The sequence below is a fragment of the Oncorhynchus tshawytscha genome, linkage group LG04, assembly GCF_018296145.1.
Source record: "Oncorhynchus tshawytscha isolate Ot180627B linkage group LG04, Otsh_v2.0, whole genome shotgun sequence".
NCBI lineage: Eukaryota > Metazoa > Chordata > Actinopteri > Salmoniformes > Salmonidae > Oncorhynchus > Oncorhynchus tshawytscha.
In genome coordinates, this window is record NC_056432.1 from 58,153,401 (window position 1) to 58,168,402 (window position 15,002).

Below are 15,002 nucleotides of genomic sequence, written 5' to 3' on the forward strand. Positions count from 1 at the left end.
ATGTATGAAACACAATTTCAAATGTAAGACCGATTTGAGCCGGTCAGTCACAAATGGGGCCTAATTAGACAATAACAATTTAGTCATTCCAGTGAGATACTAAGTTGCTTGAACAAGATACTAAGGGCTTCGGGGCTTCTGGACTCATCTTTATCAAGGGTTCCAATAATTTCCCTGACTGTAGGTTTCAAAACCATTCATTGCATCAACTACCAAATAAATAATTTCTAATTATAAGATATGTGACTTGTTGATATAGGTACTTACTGATGCACAATGAGGAACATAGACAATTCAAGTAGGAACTATGCAAATCTCTCTTATTCCAAACATTTTAGCTGCTAAAGAAAGGCAAACTCATTCAGCAATATTTATAAAAATATATTTCACAAAGTAGGAAACAATACAGGGTATCTTAGATTACATTACAGGGAGTGAATAATTAAACATACACATTTATAAGCATTAAAGCACAGTAGAAAATATGATCTGCATGTAACACTATTTCATATATATTGTTAAGTCTACTGAGAACTGCCATATACTGTATCAGTACAAATTGAGTATGCACGCAGCTGTAGTGCCATTTTAGATTCTCATGTGCAAGAGCTAACGTGCATAGACAAAACCTACCACCTCAATGAAAGCTACGGATATTATCAGTAACTATGTACATGTATTTTTTGTCTAATAATATACAGTGTAGCACAATATGCAAGAGCCTGTATTTTATTTTTATGGGTTTTGTTACCAGTGGTTCCTAAATGAAATTGAAAATTGAGGGGTCGAATATTCACATCAATTAAATTATCCCAGCTATTGTGCTTAAATGGTCACTGGTAACTCTGTATACAGAATAATGATAAACAGTATACATTTTGTATGTGTAAAAGTTCCCTTTCCATCCAATCTTTTACTTTTCAGTAATTCCTGTTCTCTGTATACTTTATTAACAGCAATATCTAAACAACAAGTTCAGCTGTGATGAAATAGCTTCAGCGGTGGAAAGAACAGTTGAGAAAAGGGATCATTCTAAACTCTCACTCACTTATAACCTGAAGCACAGAAACAAACGCAAATAAGAACAGATATATAAAAAACGAATCATACAACGATAATGAAGAATCAAGACGATCATTTTCGAAAACATTTGAATACAATTGCATTTAATGCTTGCTTCTGTAAAAAGAAGGCCTCAAAGTTTCTACATTTCTCTTTTTTTGTCTTTCGCTTTAGTCTTTTATAGGCTAATAATATTTGCAAACCACACTTGGAGCGTGTAAATACAAATAGTTGTATAAAGCAAGCTGTCTGGCTCAGACAGACATTTATAAATGTGGCCACCTGGTATCAAATGATATCTAAACAAATTCATTTTAAAGCCAATATTGTAGTGGTTCTCATTTTGCTTTTTCAAATCATACATACATTCAACATTGTATTGTAGACCAAATATTGCTTTTTCTTTTAGTTTCCTATTTTATCTCTGATTATCTGGGTGGTGGGTAGAGATCTGAGATGAGGGCCACTCAGTAGTACAATTGTTCTGTGGTTGAATCCCAAGAAGGCTGTAGAACGTCACACAATCCCTCTATTCTTTCATCAGGCAACCACCAAGAATCCAGGTCTTTATGCTTCTGGCAGTCACAGAGAATGACACATACCCAAAATACTGCTAGACACTCCACAACGGAATCTAAATTACACTCCACAAGAATCCTAGACCTCCTAATATATCGACATTGTTAAGTTTGGCTCAACAATACAAAGCGCTTAACGTGATAGATGATGAACGCTATACTTCACTCTAAGAGTACAAAAGGTGGCCCCCTTTTTTAAACAGCTGTTTCTATAAGCCGGCAAACCCTAGCATAATACACAAGTATGTGGACAAAATCAAAGGGTATCTGCTGATCAAAGGTCAAGTCTCCTTATCACTTTCACCCACTGAGTAGAGCTCCCCAAGTCTTCTGAAACGCGGACCCCACTCTCTGAGGTAGTCATAGTTCTGGTCTGAGTCTGAGGACGCAGTCTCGAGGGAGCTCAGAGACCCAGCAATGGAGCCCCGGCCCTCATAGCCATAGATCTGAATTGAGTCGTAGGGAGGGGCTGTGGGGTCGTTGTCCGCCTCGTGGAGTCTGACATTGATGAACTCATCCACGTCCACACCGTTAGGGCCACCACTCTGCCTTGGCATGAACTGCAGGTCTGGCTTGATATCCTTGCGGGGCAGGTAACCATTGATTCCATCAGGGTTCTGCAGTGTGGCAATGTCGAAGGCCTCAGTGTCTTCTTCTCCACCCCCCTCATCGTCATACCGGATGATGTTCTCCCTCACATCTTCGTCATCTTTGATGATAAGTGGCTTGTTCTTGTGTCTTCTCAGCGTCACAAACAGCACCACTATAACTGCCGAAAAAGAGGACATGTCAAAGTCATGTGCTCTCACAGAGACAGAGTTTGTAGATTTTTGTTACATGTCTATTTTTCAGATGTAATCAAATTGCATTAAGTATCAGTATTATCTTACCTAAAAGTAGTATTATGCAGGCCAGAATGGCAATCAAAGCTCCCATGCTGAGGCCAATGGGTAGGACATAGGCCTCCACGTTGCATGACTGGACTATTCCCTCCCTGCTGCATCCACACACCCGGATGGTCAACGTGTTAGTGCTGCTCATTGGAGGATTTCCATTGTCAGTCACAATTATGGGCAGGAAATACATCTCCTGTTTCTGGCGCCGGAAGGTGTCATGCTTGGCTAAAACACTGATGGAGTTGTCTGTGGGGAGAGAAAGTAGTTGTAAAAATAAATAAAAACTAGCTTCTGCTGAGTAAGAGCATGTTTTTTCGTAGAGTGACAAACCAAAATGTTTTGCCATCCAGTAAAAAAATAAAAAATGAAATGAGGTTGAGGTGATGACACTAGAAAAACAGCAGTTGCACTGGCTGCCAAGTGGTTTGTGGTCTCAGATTTATATTCTGTTGATGGCTTTCAGTCACCTTCCTCCTCAACATATTCCAATAGCAGAACTCTGTAAGAGATTGAACCCTATTTTGTCATACCCTCACTAAGATGTGGAAATGAAGCGACGTGAGTGCGACACTGACTTAGAAGATGGTACAAGGCAACGCTGAGCGGTGCCAGGGGCTCTTTGATGACACTTCTGTGAGCTCTGTGTTCATTATCTAGCTAATCATATCCACTCACACGCATATTGTCAAACACCTTTATTCCTGTTAGAGTCTACTCAAGCCGGTGTAGTAGAAAATGTGTTTCTTGTCACATGTTATCACATTAACTTCACATGAGATCACGTGATCACATGAAAACGTGTTTTTAGAACACTTCACATGGGAAATGAATAAGGTAAGTTCAATTGTCTACCCTCTGTCTGAGCATGCATGGCAGAGAAACGTGAAACATTAGCAATAAAGCCTAAAGGAAACATGTTGTCCATTACATTGTAGCATCTTCATACCAAAAGTGTGAAAAAAATGATAATATTGATTCAACATGTGCTGAACCCTATGTGGCTCTGGTCAACAGTAGTCCACTATACAGTAAGTCAGTATACAGAGAGTGTAGAAAACACTAAGAACACCTTCCTAATATTGCACACCCTTTGCCCTCAGAACATCCTCAATGTGTCGGGGTATGGACTACAAGATGTCAAAAGCATTCCACGGGGATGCTGGTCCATGTTGACTCCAATGCATCCCACAGTCGTGTCAAGTTGGCTGGATGTCCTTTGGGTGGTGGACCATTCTTGATACACACAGGAAACTATTGAGCATGAAAAAACCCAGCAGCGTGGCAGTTCTTTACACACTCAAACCGGTGCACCTGGTATCTACTACCATACCCCATTCAAAGGCACTTCAATCTTTTGTCTTCCCTATTCACCTTCTGAATGGCACACACACACAGTCCACGTCTCAAATGTCTCAAGGCTTAAAAATCCTTATTTAACCTCTCTCTTCCCCTTCATTGACACTGATTGAAGTGGATTTAACAGGTGACATCAATAAGGGATCATAGTTTTCACCTGGTCAATCTGTCTTGTTTTGTAGACTCAGCGTACGTCTGTTGGTAGAGCATTTCACTTACAACGCCAGGGTTTTGGGTTCAATTCCCACAGGAGACCAGTACAAAAAATATAATTATGTTTGCACTCACTATTGTAAGTCGCTTTAGATAAGAGCATCTGGTAAAATGCTGGTTCCTATCGTGTCAATCGTTAGTGCAATCAATACAGCAGTATTACATTGATCACAATATATACCTGAAAGTTTCTCAGAGGTATTTTAACTTAAGACTATGAGGTTAAAGCCTAAACAGCTTGTGTACAGTAGCATATCCTAGCTGGCTGACCCTGTTCCCTAGCCCTGGCTAACCCTATCCTCTCCACAGCACATTCACTGCAATTAGAGTCATCATCACAAACAAACCAGCACACACAGGTTCAGAAGGTCTACTACTCTTCGCTGGAGTGGCTCTGCCTGCAGTATGCAGACGGAAATAGTCATACACGTGCTGTGCTTATATTTCTCATGTAGAATACTGACAGTTCATAACAGCTAGGTGTAGACTTTAACAAGAACAGTGATTTCTTAAACTATCCCATTTTTGCTGAGAAAATGTGAATGTCAAATTTGTAAAAACCTGTCTCTACTGTTAGTGATAAGTATATATTTGTATTAGTTCGTAGCAGTTTAATTCATATCTTAATGATATCTAGATGTGAAAATATTGCTTCGATGTTGCCTATGTTTTTTTTTTGTTGCCTATGGTTTAATTCCTCTAGATTCAGGAACGTATCCTATTTGTCTCCTAATACACCTGTTTCCATGGTGGCAGGTTTCCATTTAGATAAAGAGGCTGGTGCATTTAATGTCCTGATTCTATATTTTCCTTTTACTAACAACTAGACACAGCAGTTCCTCTTGCCTGCAGCCTTCGCATCAAAACAGACGGACAGAACCAGATGAAGATTCTTCGCCCCAAGCTCTTTGAAAACATTACGCAACAACATCAGGATGAGCGTGGGCTCTTCAGTGAGAGTAATGGAAAAGAGCAGGGGAGGGGGAGAAAGTAGACCAGAAAGCCTGCTAAACCAATCACCGTATTTAGCAAACAAATGTAGTGCCATCTGCCATGCGGCAACAGCTCTCAGGAAGTCACCCTACATTGAGCTGCAAGACTACCCGCATACTATTTGGATTCAACTAATTGACTTTCTTTCAAAATCCACTGGGGAGTAAAAGTAGCTGATGACCAGGCTATTGCGCATCTGCTAACTCCTGGGTACGGTATTCCAACCAGATTTAATCTTCGATTGGACTAATATGCCGAAGGATAGAAGACATTTTTTTGTCATTCTCTCTCACGTTCTGTCCTTACCTCCATTGTTTTTTATTGTGAAATTAGGATTGTTTAGCATCTCTGGGATGAGGCGGTATTCAAAGTAGTGTCCCTGTATTGGGTCATCCTTGTCGACGGCACTGACCGTCTGTATCACCTGTAGAAACAGACAGAAAGAGAGGAGCCCAATGCCATTAGAGAGAGAGGTCATCCATTACTTTATTTTTGCCATCACGAAAAGCCTGACCGTGACATTGGCTCAGAGAAAATGAAAAATATCCTCCATTCATTCCAGGAATTTGAAATTGTTATATGTGGTGCTGTCTCATCTGGCACACTTTTGGTTCCTGGGTTCATCTATTTATCTGCCATCATAGTTCTTATCAAGCTGTATGTCTGTGATTGATTAGAAACGAAAATTCAGCTATCTTGGTCATTGGTGTTTTTTTATTTTATTGTAGTTGTCTGAATGAATAGGATTGATGTGAAGGAGAATGCAAAGCACTTGTGCAGAATTTTGGCAAGAGATCCATTGTGCCATCTGGAGGAGGACATGAAAGACAACTCTGAATTATGATTCACTCTGATCAATGCTGACTGCTCTCATTTTCCCTCAGTCTCTGTGTGTTGTGTCAGGGGAGGAGTCTCAGAGAAAGGCCACACTCCTGCCTCTGTACTTTCCCATTGAAATAAATAGGCTATAATTCACCATGGGTGATCATTACTGAGGAGATGCAGGGGGAGACAACAATGACAGCCTTGATGAATGCCCCGTACCTGGCCAGGTTTGCCATTTTCACACAGGAAAGCCTCGTATTCCGTCGCAAACTCTGGGGCGTTGTCATTTATGTCCAGCACTCGGATGGCCACGATAGCCCGTGATATCTGGCTGTGGTTTCCTGATAAACAAAACCCAACATCAGACAATGAATACAATAACATTGGATACTGTACAGCGGGAAATTAAATACCAGGTAAATTTCATGACCCAGATACATTTTTTTCTGTTATTTTATTTAATTCCCTAGGCTGATAAAGACAGATGAGAAGCCACATCAATCTGAGTTTTAGCTGATATCAAGAATGCAAAACAGGAGTGGTGAGAAAAAAAAATCACATTCAAAGTGCTTTTGAAATCCCCTGAACACGCTCATGTTTTATGCATGAGGGTTAAAAAAATACATATTAATGAATCAACGGCAGCAGAAGTCTAAAAAGATAATAAAGGGCCATTTAATTAGATTAGATTTTTATTGGGATTATTCATCGCCTGTAATTGACAGTCCCTTTTGAGTTAAATTATTGTATTTAAGTGTTGCAACCACTAACTTGGAGCTATTAATTTGGTCCATAGAGCAATAGATGTCGCTCTAGATGTTGACACCTTTCCTTTCTTTGTATGTTTGTGAGACCATACTGATAGCTAACATTCAAAACAATGATGTACATGATGCATATTGTCACATAAAAAAAAACAGAAAATGTTTTTGATATATGGTTGTGAGATACAAGGTTGTGATATAAGCACCCCTTAGCTCACTCACATAATACTGCAGTAAGTGGAGGATTCTACACTTAATTTTAAGAATGCTTCAGGACAAAATGCCCAGAGGTGAGCATAAGAGAGGAGAAAAAGAGTGGGAAACAGAGAGAAACTAAAATAGACAGTTTGCTAGAAGGTGATGGATGGACAGAGTGGGAAAAAAAAAGAAGTGTCCACGTTTTCCTTGTGCTCTGTTAATGTGACTTTCACTCCACCACAAGCAAGCATTGCCATCTGATTAGTCAGATGTCAACTGGTGCAAGCAGCAGAACGCCACACCGTTTGGGTGGCAAATGACAACGGAATTGGACTGGGAATGCAATTCTTCCTCTTCACGCCAGAGAGGATTCCTGCTTGCCTCCAATCCACAAAGAATAGTAAACAGACATATTTATTTTGGTAAATTTCTATTAAGTGTGTTCAGTGATTCTGCTGTCTTGAGTCACAGTCAGTTTAGCAAAAGTCATGAAAAGCACAGTGAGATGTATAAGACCAGGCTTGACAAAGCTAGCATGAATATCAACAGAGACACATTGCATTTACAATAACATGCTACGAATGTATGCTCTACAGCATTTAAAAAAAAATGGTTGTGGCAATTAGTGTGTTTCACTTTGATTATGAAAGGTGAGGGAGAGCAAGTTACAAGTATTGTACATTTCTCATTCAATAGCTTCAAGGTGTACATGACATTTTATCGCAACATACAGTCCCCCTGAAACAATCTGTATGCAAATATAGTTTTACACACGGTTTGAGTTGTTTGTAGTACTACCTCAAATATGTTGTATAGTCAGTCAGTTTCCTGGATCACAGGTGTTGCTGTATCTGTAATGGAAGCTGGCATTGGTGCATACAACGTCGGTATTTGTGTTTACAACTGTTTATTTGATACTTCTTAAAATGTACTCGCACTTCCACAAATTGACTACTGAGCTGTTTAATTCAATCAAAATTCTGCAGATTCACATATTTTCCACGCCTGTGAATTCAAACTCTAATTATTTGTACCACACTACGGCCATTAACATCAGATAGGTTACAAGTGCGAGACTATTTTATCGAGGATTATGAAAGCCAGTCAGTCCTTTGTTGGAGGCAGCAATGAAGTTGTTCAAACTGTGTTAGTAAACAGATCTGAATGTTCACAAGCAGCTGTCTTCCCCCTGAGTTTACACTTGTCCTTCATCATTGCACTGATTTGAAAAGGAAATTGAATTGAGTTAATTATGTAGTAGACCACAAACAGCGTTTAGAAATATCTATTGGAAATGTTACTTACTGATTTCAGTGGCTGTTACTGTGATGTTGTGCCACATATCTGTCTCTCGGTCCAGCGGTTTGGCCAACGTTATTTTCCCATCATCTACGTTAATATTGAACTGCCTCTCCAGATCAGTGTGGCGATCAATAAAGTACCTACAAAAAAAGAGTAAATCATGAGGAGTTCTACATGCAGCACACAACTAACCGTTCTCGATAATCCCTTGGGTGCACTGACTAATGGAGACGTTTCCATCAAGAGGTTCCTGTGGATGAATGTATGGGAAAAAAACAGTAGGAAGTCAATTTATCAACAAAGGATTAATTACAGGCCTCAGATTAGCAAGAAAGGACATTAAAAGCACAATACGGTTTAGGAGGCTCTTTAAAAACTAAAGTGGACGTGAGTCTGGTTTGGTCTCCAAACAGTGGCTCCTTAATGTTCCCCTCCCTACAAATAGGTAATTTACTGTTGTTTTATTTCTTTACTTACCCACACACACACACACACACATACTTGTTTCTCTCTCCGCACTATTGGTTAGAGCCTGTAAGTAAGCATTTCACTGTAATGTCTACACCTGTTGTATTCGGCGCACGTGACAAATAAACTTTTATTTTTATTTTTTTGATTAGTGAAGTCTGCAGGGCCCAGTAGGATCAGCACCATCATCCTTCTTTACATTCTCTCCTTTCCTTTTGACTTTACCTTGACCTCATTTGAAAACTTCACAGGGTTCAATCTAAGGAGGGGTGGGAAAGTCACAAGGTAGAAGGGATACAATGTAAAGTTGCATTTAAATTCAAATCCAAATCGACCATCCTCGTTTACTCTGATGTCCCTGTACTGTGGATTGAAGCAAGACGGAAGGAGCAGTTCAAGGGCAACAACCTTATATATAATTCAACAACCTCACCAATAGCAACAACATGATGAAACATTGACCATTAAAAAAGCCTCAAGTTAATATTTATATGGATTTCTAAAATCATTGTAACTTTAGACCTGGATTTGTCACAATGCATTGTGTGGTGCCAATTCCTCAAACGCTTTCAGAAAGGACACACGTGCACACTTGGCATGTGAAAAACATGTTATTGATGTGAAAAGTGTTGTTTTATTTATGTTTATTTGAATGTGTACATTCAATAATTAAATGCACTCAATACCATACATCATGTTATCAACAAATATGAATTGCCCTAAATTAAGGCTGCCCATCAGAAAAATCTAAGTCACCAAGAGCAACAAGGCCTTTAAAAGGTATTTTATATGTGATCCGATTCAGGAAACCGGGCATATGTCACAAGTCACGACTTCACAGGAGAGCCCATTGAACATTAAAAAAAAAATGTTTTCATCAAAATGCGTTTTTTGACAGAAATGCCTTCTCGAATATGTGAACTTTCATGTGCTTTAATAACGAACTTGTATGCCATCTGTAAATATAAATAACATTGTTAAATTACATGCCTTGTTGGTTAAGCCACAGAAAAAATCAGCAACCTTCCTGCTAGCCATGATTGGCTGAGATAATGAGTAGACTGGATATACCGAGCGAGGATTTTGGATTGGTCTGCCATATAGAAGACTTCTGTCTATTTGAGCTGGTCAGTCTGTGTTGGTAATCCTGTCGAACGCAGCTTTTTTTAAAGTTTTGTGTAGTGGATCTGAATAGCTAAGTGTTGCTCTCCACTCTCTGGAGAATCAAGTTTTGAAATCAGTGGAATTAGACTATGATAGCTAAAGAGATGGAGAAAACACCTGTCTCCGGACTACATCTTCAACCTAAGGGCAACTGTGGCAGGGCATCCATGACAGGGAGACTATCATGCATGATAGACCATCATGCATGATGATGTGTTCAGGTAAGATATTGTAGCGTTAGCTAGCTACATTGTCAGATATGAAACGTTTCTAATTTTGACCGAAAGTGGTTTCATATCAAGCTAAAGTGCACTGTTAGCTAGCTAGCTAATGTTAGCTGGCTGGCTCCCTAGCTGACATTATTATTTGAATCCCACAGCTGTTTGCTTCGCTAGTTAGAGCCTAATGGTAGCTAGCTAACAGTGAACCTGGATGGTTAGCTCCCAGCATATTCATGAATGGTAGTAACGACATGATTTTGCACGATGTTCATTGTTGTTTAACTAGCTAATGTTAGCTGGCTGACTCGTTAGCTAACGCTACGTGACATGTGAGATCTTACATGTTGTTTACCTAGCTAGGTTCATTGTTTACCTAGCTAGCTACAGCTGAAGTCGGAAGTTTACATACACTTAGGTTGGAGTCATTTTCAACCACTCCACAAATTTCTTGCTAACAAACCATAGTTTTAGCAAGTCGGTTAGGACATCTACTTTGTGCATGACACAAGTAATTTTTCCAACAATCGTTTAAAGACAGATTATTTCACTTATAATTCACTGTATCACAACTCCAGTGGGTCAGAACATTATATACACTAAGTTGACTGTGCCTTTCAACAGCTTGGAAAATTCCAGATGATGTAATGGCTTTAGAAGCTTCTGATAGGCTAATTGACATCATTTGAGTCAATTGAGGATGTATTTCAAGGCCTAACTTCAAACTCAGTGCCTCTTTGCTTGACATCATGGGAAAATCAAATGATATTAACCAAGACCTCAGAAAACAGTCTGGTTCATCTTTGGGAGCAATTTCCAAATGCCTGAAGGTACCACGTTCATCTGTACAAACAATTGTACGCCAGTATAAACAACATGGGACCACGCAGCCGTCATACCGCTCAGGAAGGAGATGCATCCTGTCTCCTAGAGATTAAAGTATGTTGGTGCGAAAAGTGCAAATCTATCCCAGAACAACAGCAAAAGACCTTGTAAAGATGCTGGAGGAAATAGGTACAAAAGTATCTATATCTACAGTAAAATGAGTCCTATATTGACATAACCTGAAAGGGCGCTCAGCAAGGAAGAAGCCACTGCTCCAAAACCGCCATAAAAAAGCCAGACTACGGTTTGCAACTGCACATGGGGACAAAGATCATACTTTTAGAAAAATGTCCTCTGGTCTGATGAAACAAAAATAGAACTGTTTGGCCATAATGAGGAGGAAAAGGGGGAGGCTTGCAAGCCAAAGAAAACCATCCCAACCGTGAAGCACGGGGGTGGCAGCATCATGTTGTGGGGGTGCTTTGCTGCAGGAGGGACTGGGGCTTTTCACAAAATAAATGGCATCATGAGCACTATGCCAAACTTCACCCAACTTATTGTGGCAAGCTTGTGGAGGGCTTCCCGAAACATTTGACGCAAGTTAAACAATTTAAAGGCAATGCTTCAAAATACTAATTGAGTGTAATGTAAACTTCTGACCCACTGGGAATGTGATGAAAGAAATAAAAGCTGAAATAAATCATTCTCTCTGCTCTGCACACTCTTGAGGGTGAAAAAAAGATGGGTGGGGCTCAAGCTTAAGAGGATGTGAACGATGCTGAATGGGTGTAGACAAATAGCTCCTCACCAGATACCAAAACATTCAAAGGCCATTTTCTGAAAAGTGAGTTAACAAGTTGATCAACTTTCAAAGCAGAATTACTGTCCCATTGTTCCTCAAAAATGCAGTATGATATACCATTTTGTAGCTCTGAGTCTCTACCTTTATCGAATGTAAAAATAAAATAAAAACACAATTTGAAATGTTGCTATATAAGACATAATCCAGGTGGTGAGTCACATAAGCATGTGAATGCATGCATTCATTATTTGAATGCACTCAATGACACACAGAACATACATGTATATCCCTTTAAACTAAATGTCCCTCCCTGTAAACATAGCCTCTCTCAAAGCAAGTCAAAAGTTTGGCCAATGCCTTGCTTTTTCAGTAATATAATTCTCCAATGTGCTTTGCAAACCTCCTCCAACCACCCTCCCAACCCCATCTCCCTTTACACACGACCTTGGGTCTCATCCTACTTCACTGTGGAACTGCTCATCCCTATCAGCACAGACCTGTTGACAGACCCATGTATTTTCTGCATGAGAAATAGGGGAGAAAAAAAACAATGACCAAATAATAATAATAATGAAAACAACGAGCTAACACAAAATTAAATAAATAAGCCATTGCCCTAGATTCCAACTGTGGGAGACGTATTGAGCCATGACATTTCTTTTTTTTGTTGATGAAATTGTGTAAATCCTCAGACGACAGGCGGGAGGTCCAGGAGGACCTCTCTACAGACGCAGAGCACTTTCAAGACAGGCAGACAGCCCAAACCACCTGGGAGAAGTCTCCAGGAGAAGGAGTGGATTCCAGGCAGGCTTTGACAGCTTCACGTGGAGGGAGACCGACCCTGAAATGTTCTGCCACGTGTCAATCAAACTGACAATGTGATGTGAAAAGAATTAAAGCAAATACAATTATCAGATGTTCCTTGCAAGAGATGGGTGCTGACTGTCAAAGGTGTGAGGATGTGTTTGGGAGCGGACCACTGGATGGGAATAATACAATGCCGGGAAAGGACGATGCAAATTAGCACCTGATACTTTTCACTCCTTCAATACCTGACTCAAATTACATTGGGCAGCCCTCCCCTAAACACATCTTTCTCATTCAATCACATGACATTTATAACTTTTACATACTGTCTTAATATTATTTTAGGATTGAACACTACATTTACTAAGCTGTTCTCCAGGTCACAAACAGGAATGTTATAAGTGATAGTTAAAATGTGCTGGTTATAAGCCATAAAGCCAGTAATATGTGTGAGTGTGAGACAGAGAACAAATGTATGACATTTCTGTCTTATATAAGGTCAGTAATTCTATTGGGAGGATCACAGATGTAGAACTAATTTCGCTGGCCTCCGCATGCTAACCAGCTCTTTGTAAGGACAGATGTATTCCTGTTTTCCCTGAACATGTCCTGAACTTGTTTCTCGACAAGAAAGTCTACTTGACATTAAATTTACATTCATTTTACATAATCTCTTTTACATGACTCCTTGTATTAACATTTGCAACATGTCAGCTGTCAAGGTAAGTAAATGATGTAGCGGGGCCTGAAGAAAGGCAGACAAGCTTACACAGTCACCTGACAGACCTGGCTCTCATTACCCATAAACTTTTGTAGTCCTATGATCCTCTTCTAAACCCTCAGTGCTGTGTGCATGTCCCACTCAACTCCACCAATGTACAAATGTTTCTCTAGATGGTGTTTTGAGCAACTACCTAGGTTAGCCATAATGTATTATTAAAAGGCATCATCAACACCAGGTACTGTAATGAGACCCTTGATTGGCTCTTACTTTAGCCTTCAAAGCAATAGTGTCCATGTGACGCCCAAGGTCTGGAGCATAATGATCATTCAAGAATAAAATCCTATTCACAGAGTATGGGAGGACGCTGAAGGAATTGTGTTGCATTTTAGTCCACCTGAAACCTTGGTTGAATGCATAAAGTATAGCTTGAGGGTTGAGGTCTAAGTGAGGAAACAGGCCTTGAGTCATCCTGGTCAGACTGAGAGACTGTGAGTCATTTCGGTGTGAGAGTGTTTTACTCACAACCTGGATTCAGGGGTAGACGTAACATAGTGAATGTAAATCTGTCTCCCTCCATTCAGTATGATATGTTACATTTCATATGGTGTAAATGTGTGGATGTCCATCATCTATTTCGTATTATAGAATCCAAATGACAATTTGTATGATATGTTACGAATCGCAATTCATAGAATGTTAATATTTTGCAAAACTTTATGATATGTTATCAATACTAATTTGTTGTGGCTAATGTTTGCTTGGTGTCTAGGTTGTTAATGCTAACGTTAGCTTGGAGGATAATGTTAGCTAGGCTAGGAGTTGGGGTTAAGATTAGGGTTTAGGTTAGGAATTAGGTTAAACGGTTAAGGTTATGATAATGGGAAGGGGAATGGTTAGCTAACATGCTAGTAGTTGCAAAGTAGCTAAAAATTAATAAGTAGTTGCAAAGTTGCTAATGCTAAACTTGTCCGTGATGAGATTCAAACATGCAACCTTCAGGTTGCTAGACGTTCGCATCTACCTGGTTTCGTCTAGTCTATGAGATCAGGCTCAGGCTAAGGTTAGCTAAGACTAACAATGTTCAGCCTATTACCTCTACAATGGTCACAACATTGCTTATTATCACTCCATAGAGAGGCACTCTATCCAAAGCATTTTATGTCAAGGATAGCGTTTGTCTGGGCATCCTCTGCCTGGTGGTACCTTACAATGAGAATGTAACACTTTGTGGCAACATACAAAGACAGTATGCTAATTAAAACATGATAAAAACAGGATGAGACTTCCATTGGTTGTCTCTTCATTAGGTCTCTGAGAGACAGTACTATGATGACACATTACCGCACATTCAAAATTACACATGAAATAATGTAAATAGATCACTTTAAAATGATAGAATCTCAAGGAGATTAAAATAAATTTAATAAATTTAACTGTCAATGGTAATATTGTATGCCATGTTTTGTGTGGTGAAAAGCACTTGACATACAGGTACATTATAGATCTGACACATCATGAAAACATACAGGGAAAATGTCTTGACTTTTGATCGAAATAAAACTGAAATTGTGAAAATTATGATAATGCCCTTTTAGTGCTCTTGAACAACAACAAAGACATGCCTACAATTGTATTTGCATATGTATCCTCGCACTTTGTATGTAGGATAGGTTCTAGAGCAGGGATGGGCAATGTTGATGGGGGTTGGGGCACTAGTGTAAGAGCTGTTTGAAAAGACCACCTGAAATTTCAATCTATTTTGGTCGGATGAAGTTTTGGCCTGCCTGGTGACATCACCAGTTATGCC

The 15,002-nt window shown here is 39.6% G+C and overlaps 1 protein-coding gene across 2 annotated transcripts in view; it reads right to left on the minus strand.

Moving 5' to 3' along the window:
• Window positions 1-366: 366 nt before the first annotated feature.
• LOC112249088 (cadherin-8) overlaps window positions 367-15,002 on the minus strand; it is a 72,506-nt gene continuing 57,870 nt past the window's right edge. Inside the window, exons 8-12 of one of the 2 annotated variants that reach the window (XM_024418733.2) lie at window positions 8,191-8,327; window positions 6,143-6,264; window positions 5,405-5,522; window positions 2,531-2,782; window positions 367-2,403 (exon numbers count right to left, since the gene is read on the minus strand). In XM_024418733.2, the coding sequence (XP_024274501.2) occupies window positions 1,922-2,403; window positions 2,531-2,782; window positions 5,405-5,522; window positions 6,143-6,264; window positions 8,191-8,327 (1,111 nt within the window). In that variant the 3' untranslated portion in view covers window positions 367-1,921. Of the gene's footprint in view, window positions 2,410-2,530; window positions 2,783-5,404; window positions 5,523-6,142; window positions 6,265-8,190; window positions 8,328-15,002 lie in introns of both variants that reach the window. The other variant, XM_024418732.2, reaches the window with a different exon arrangement.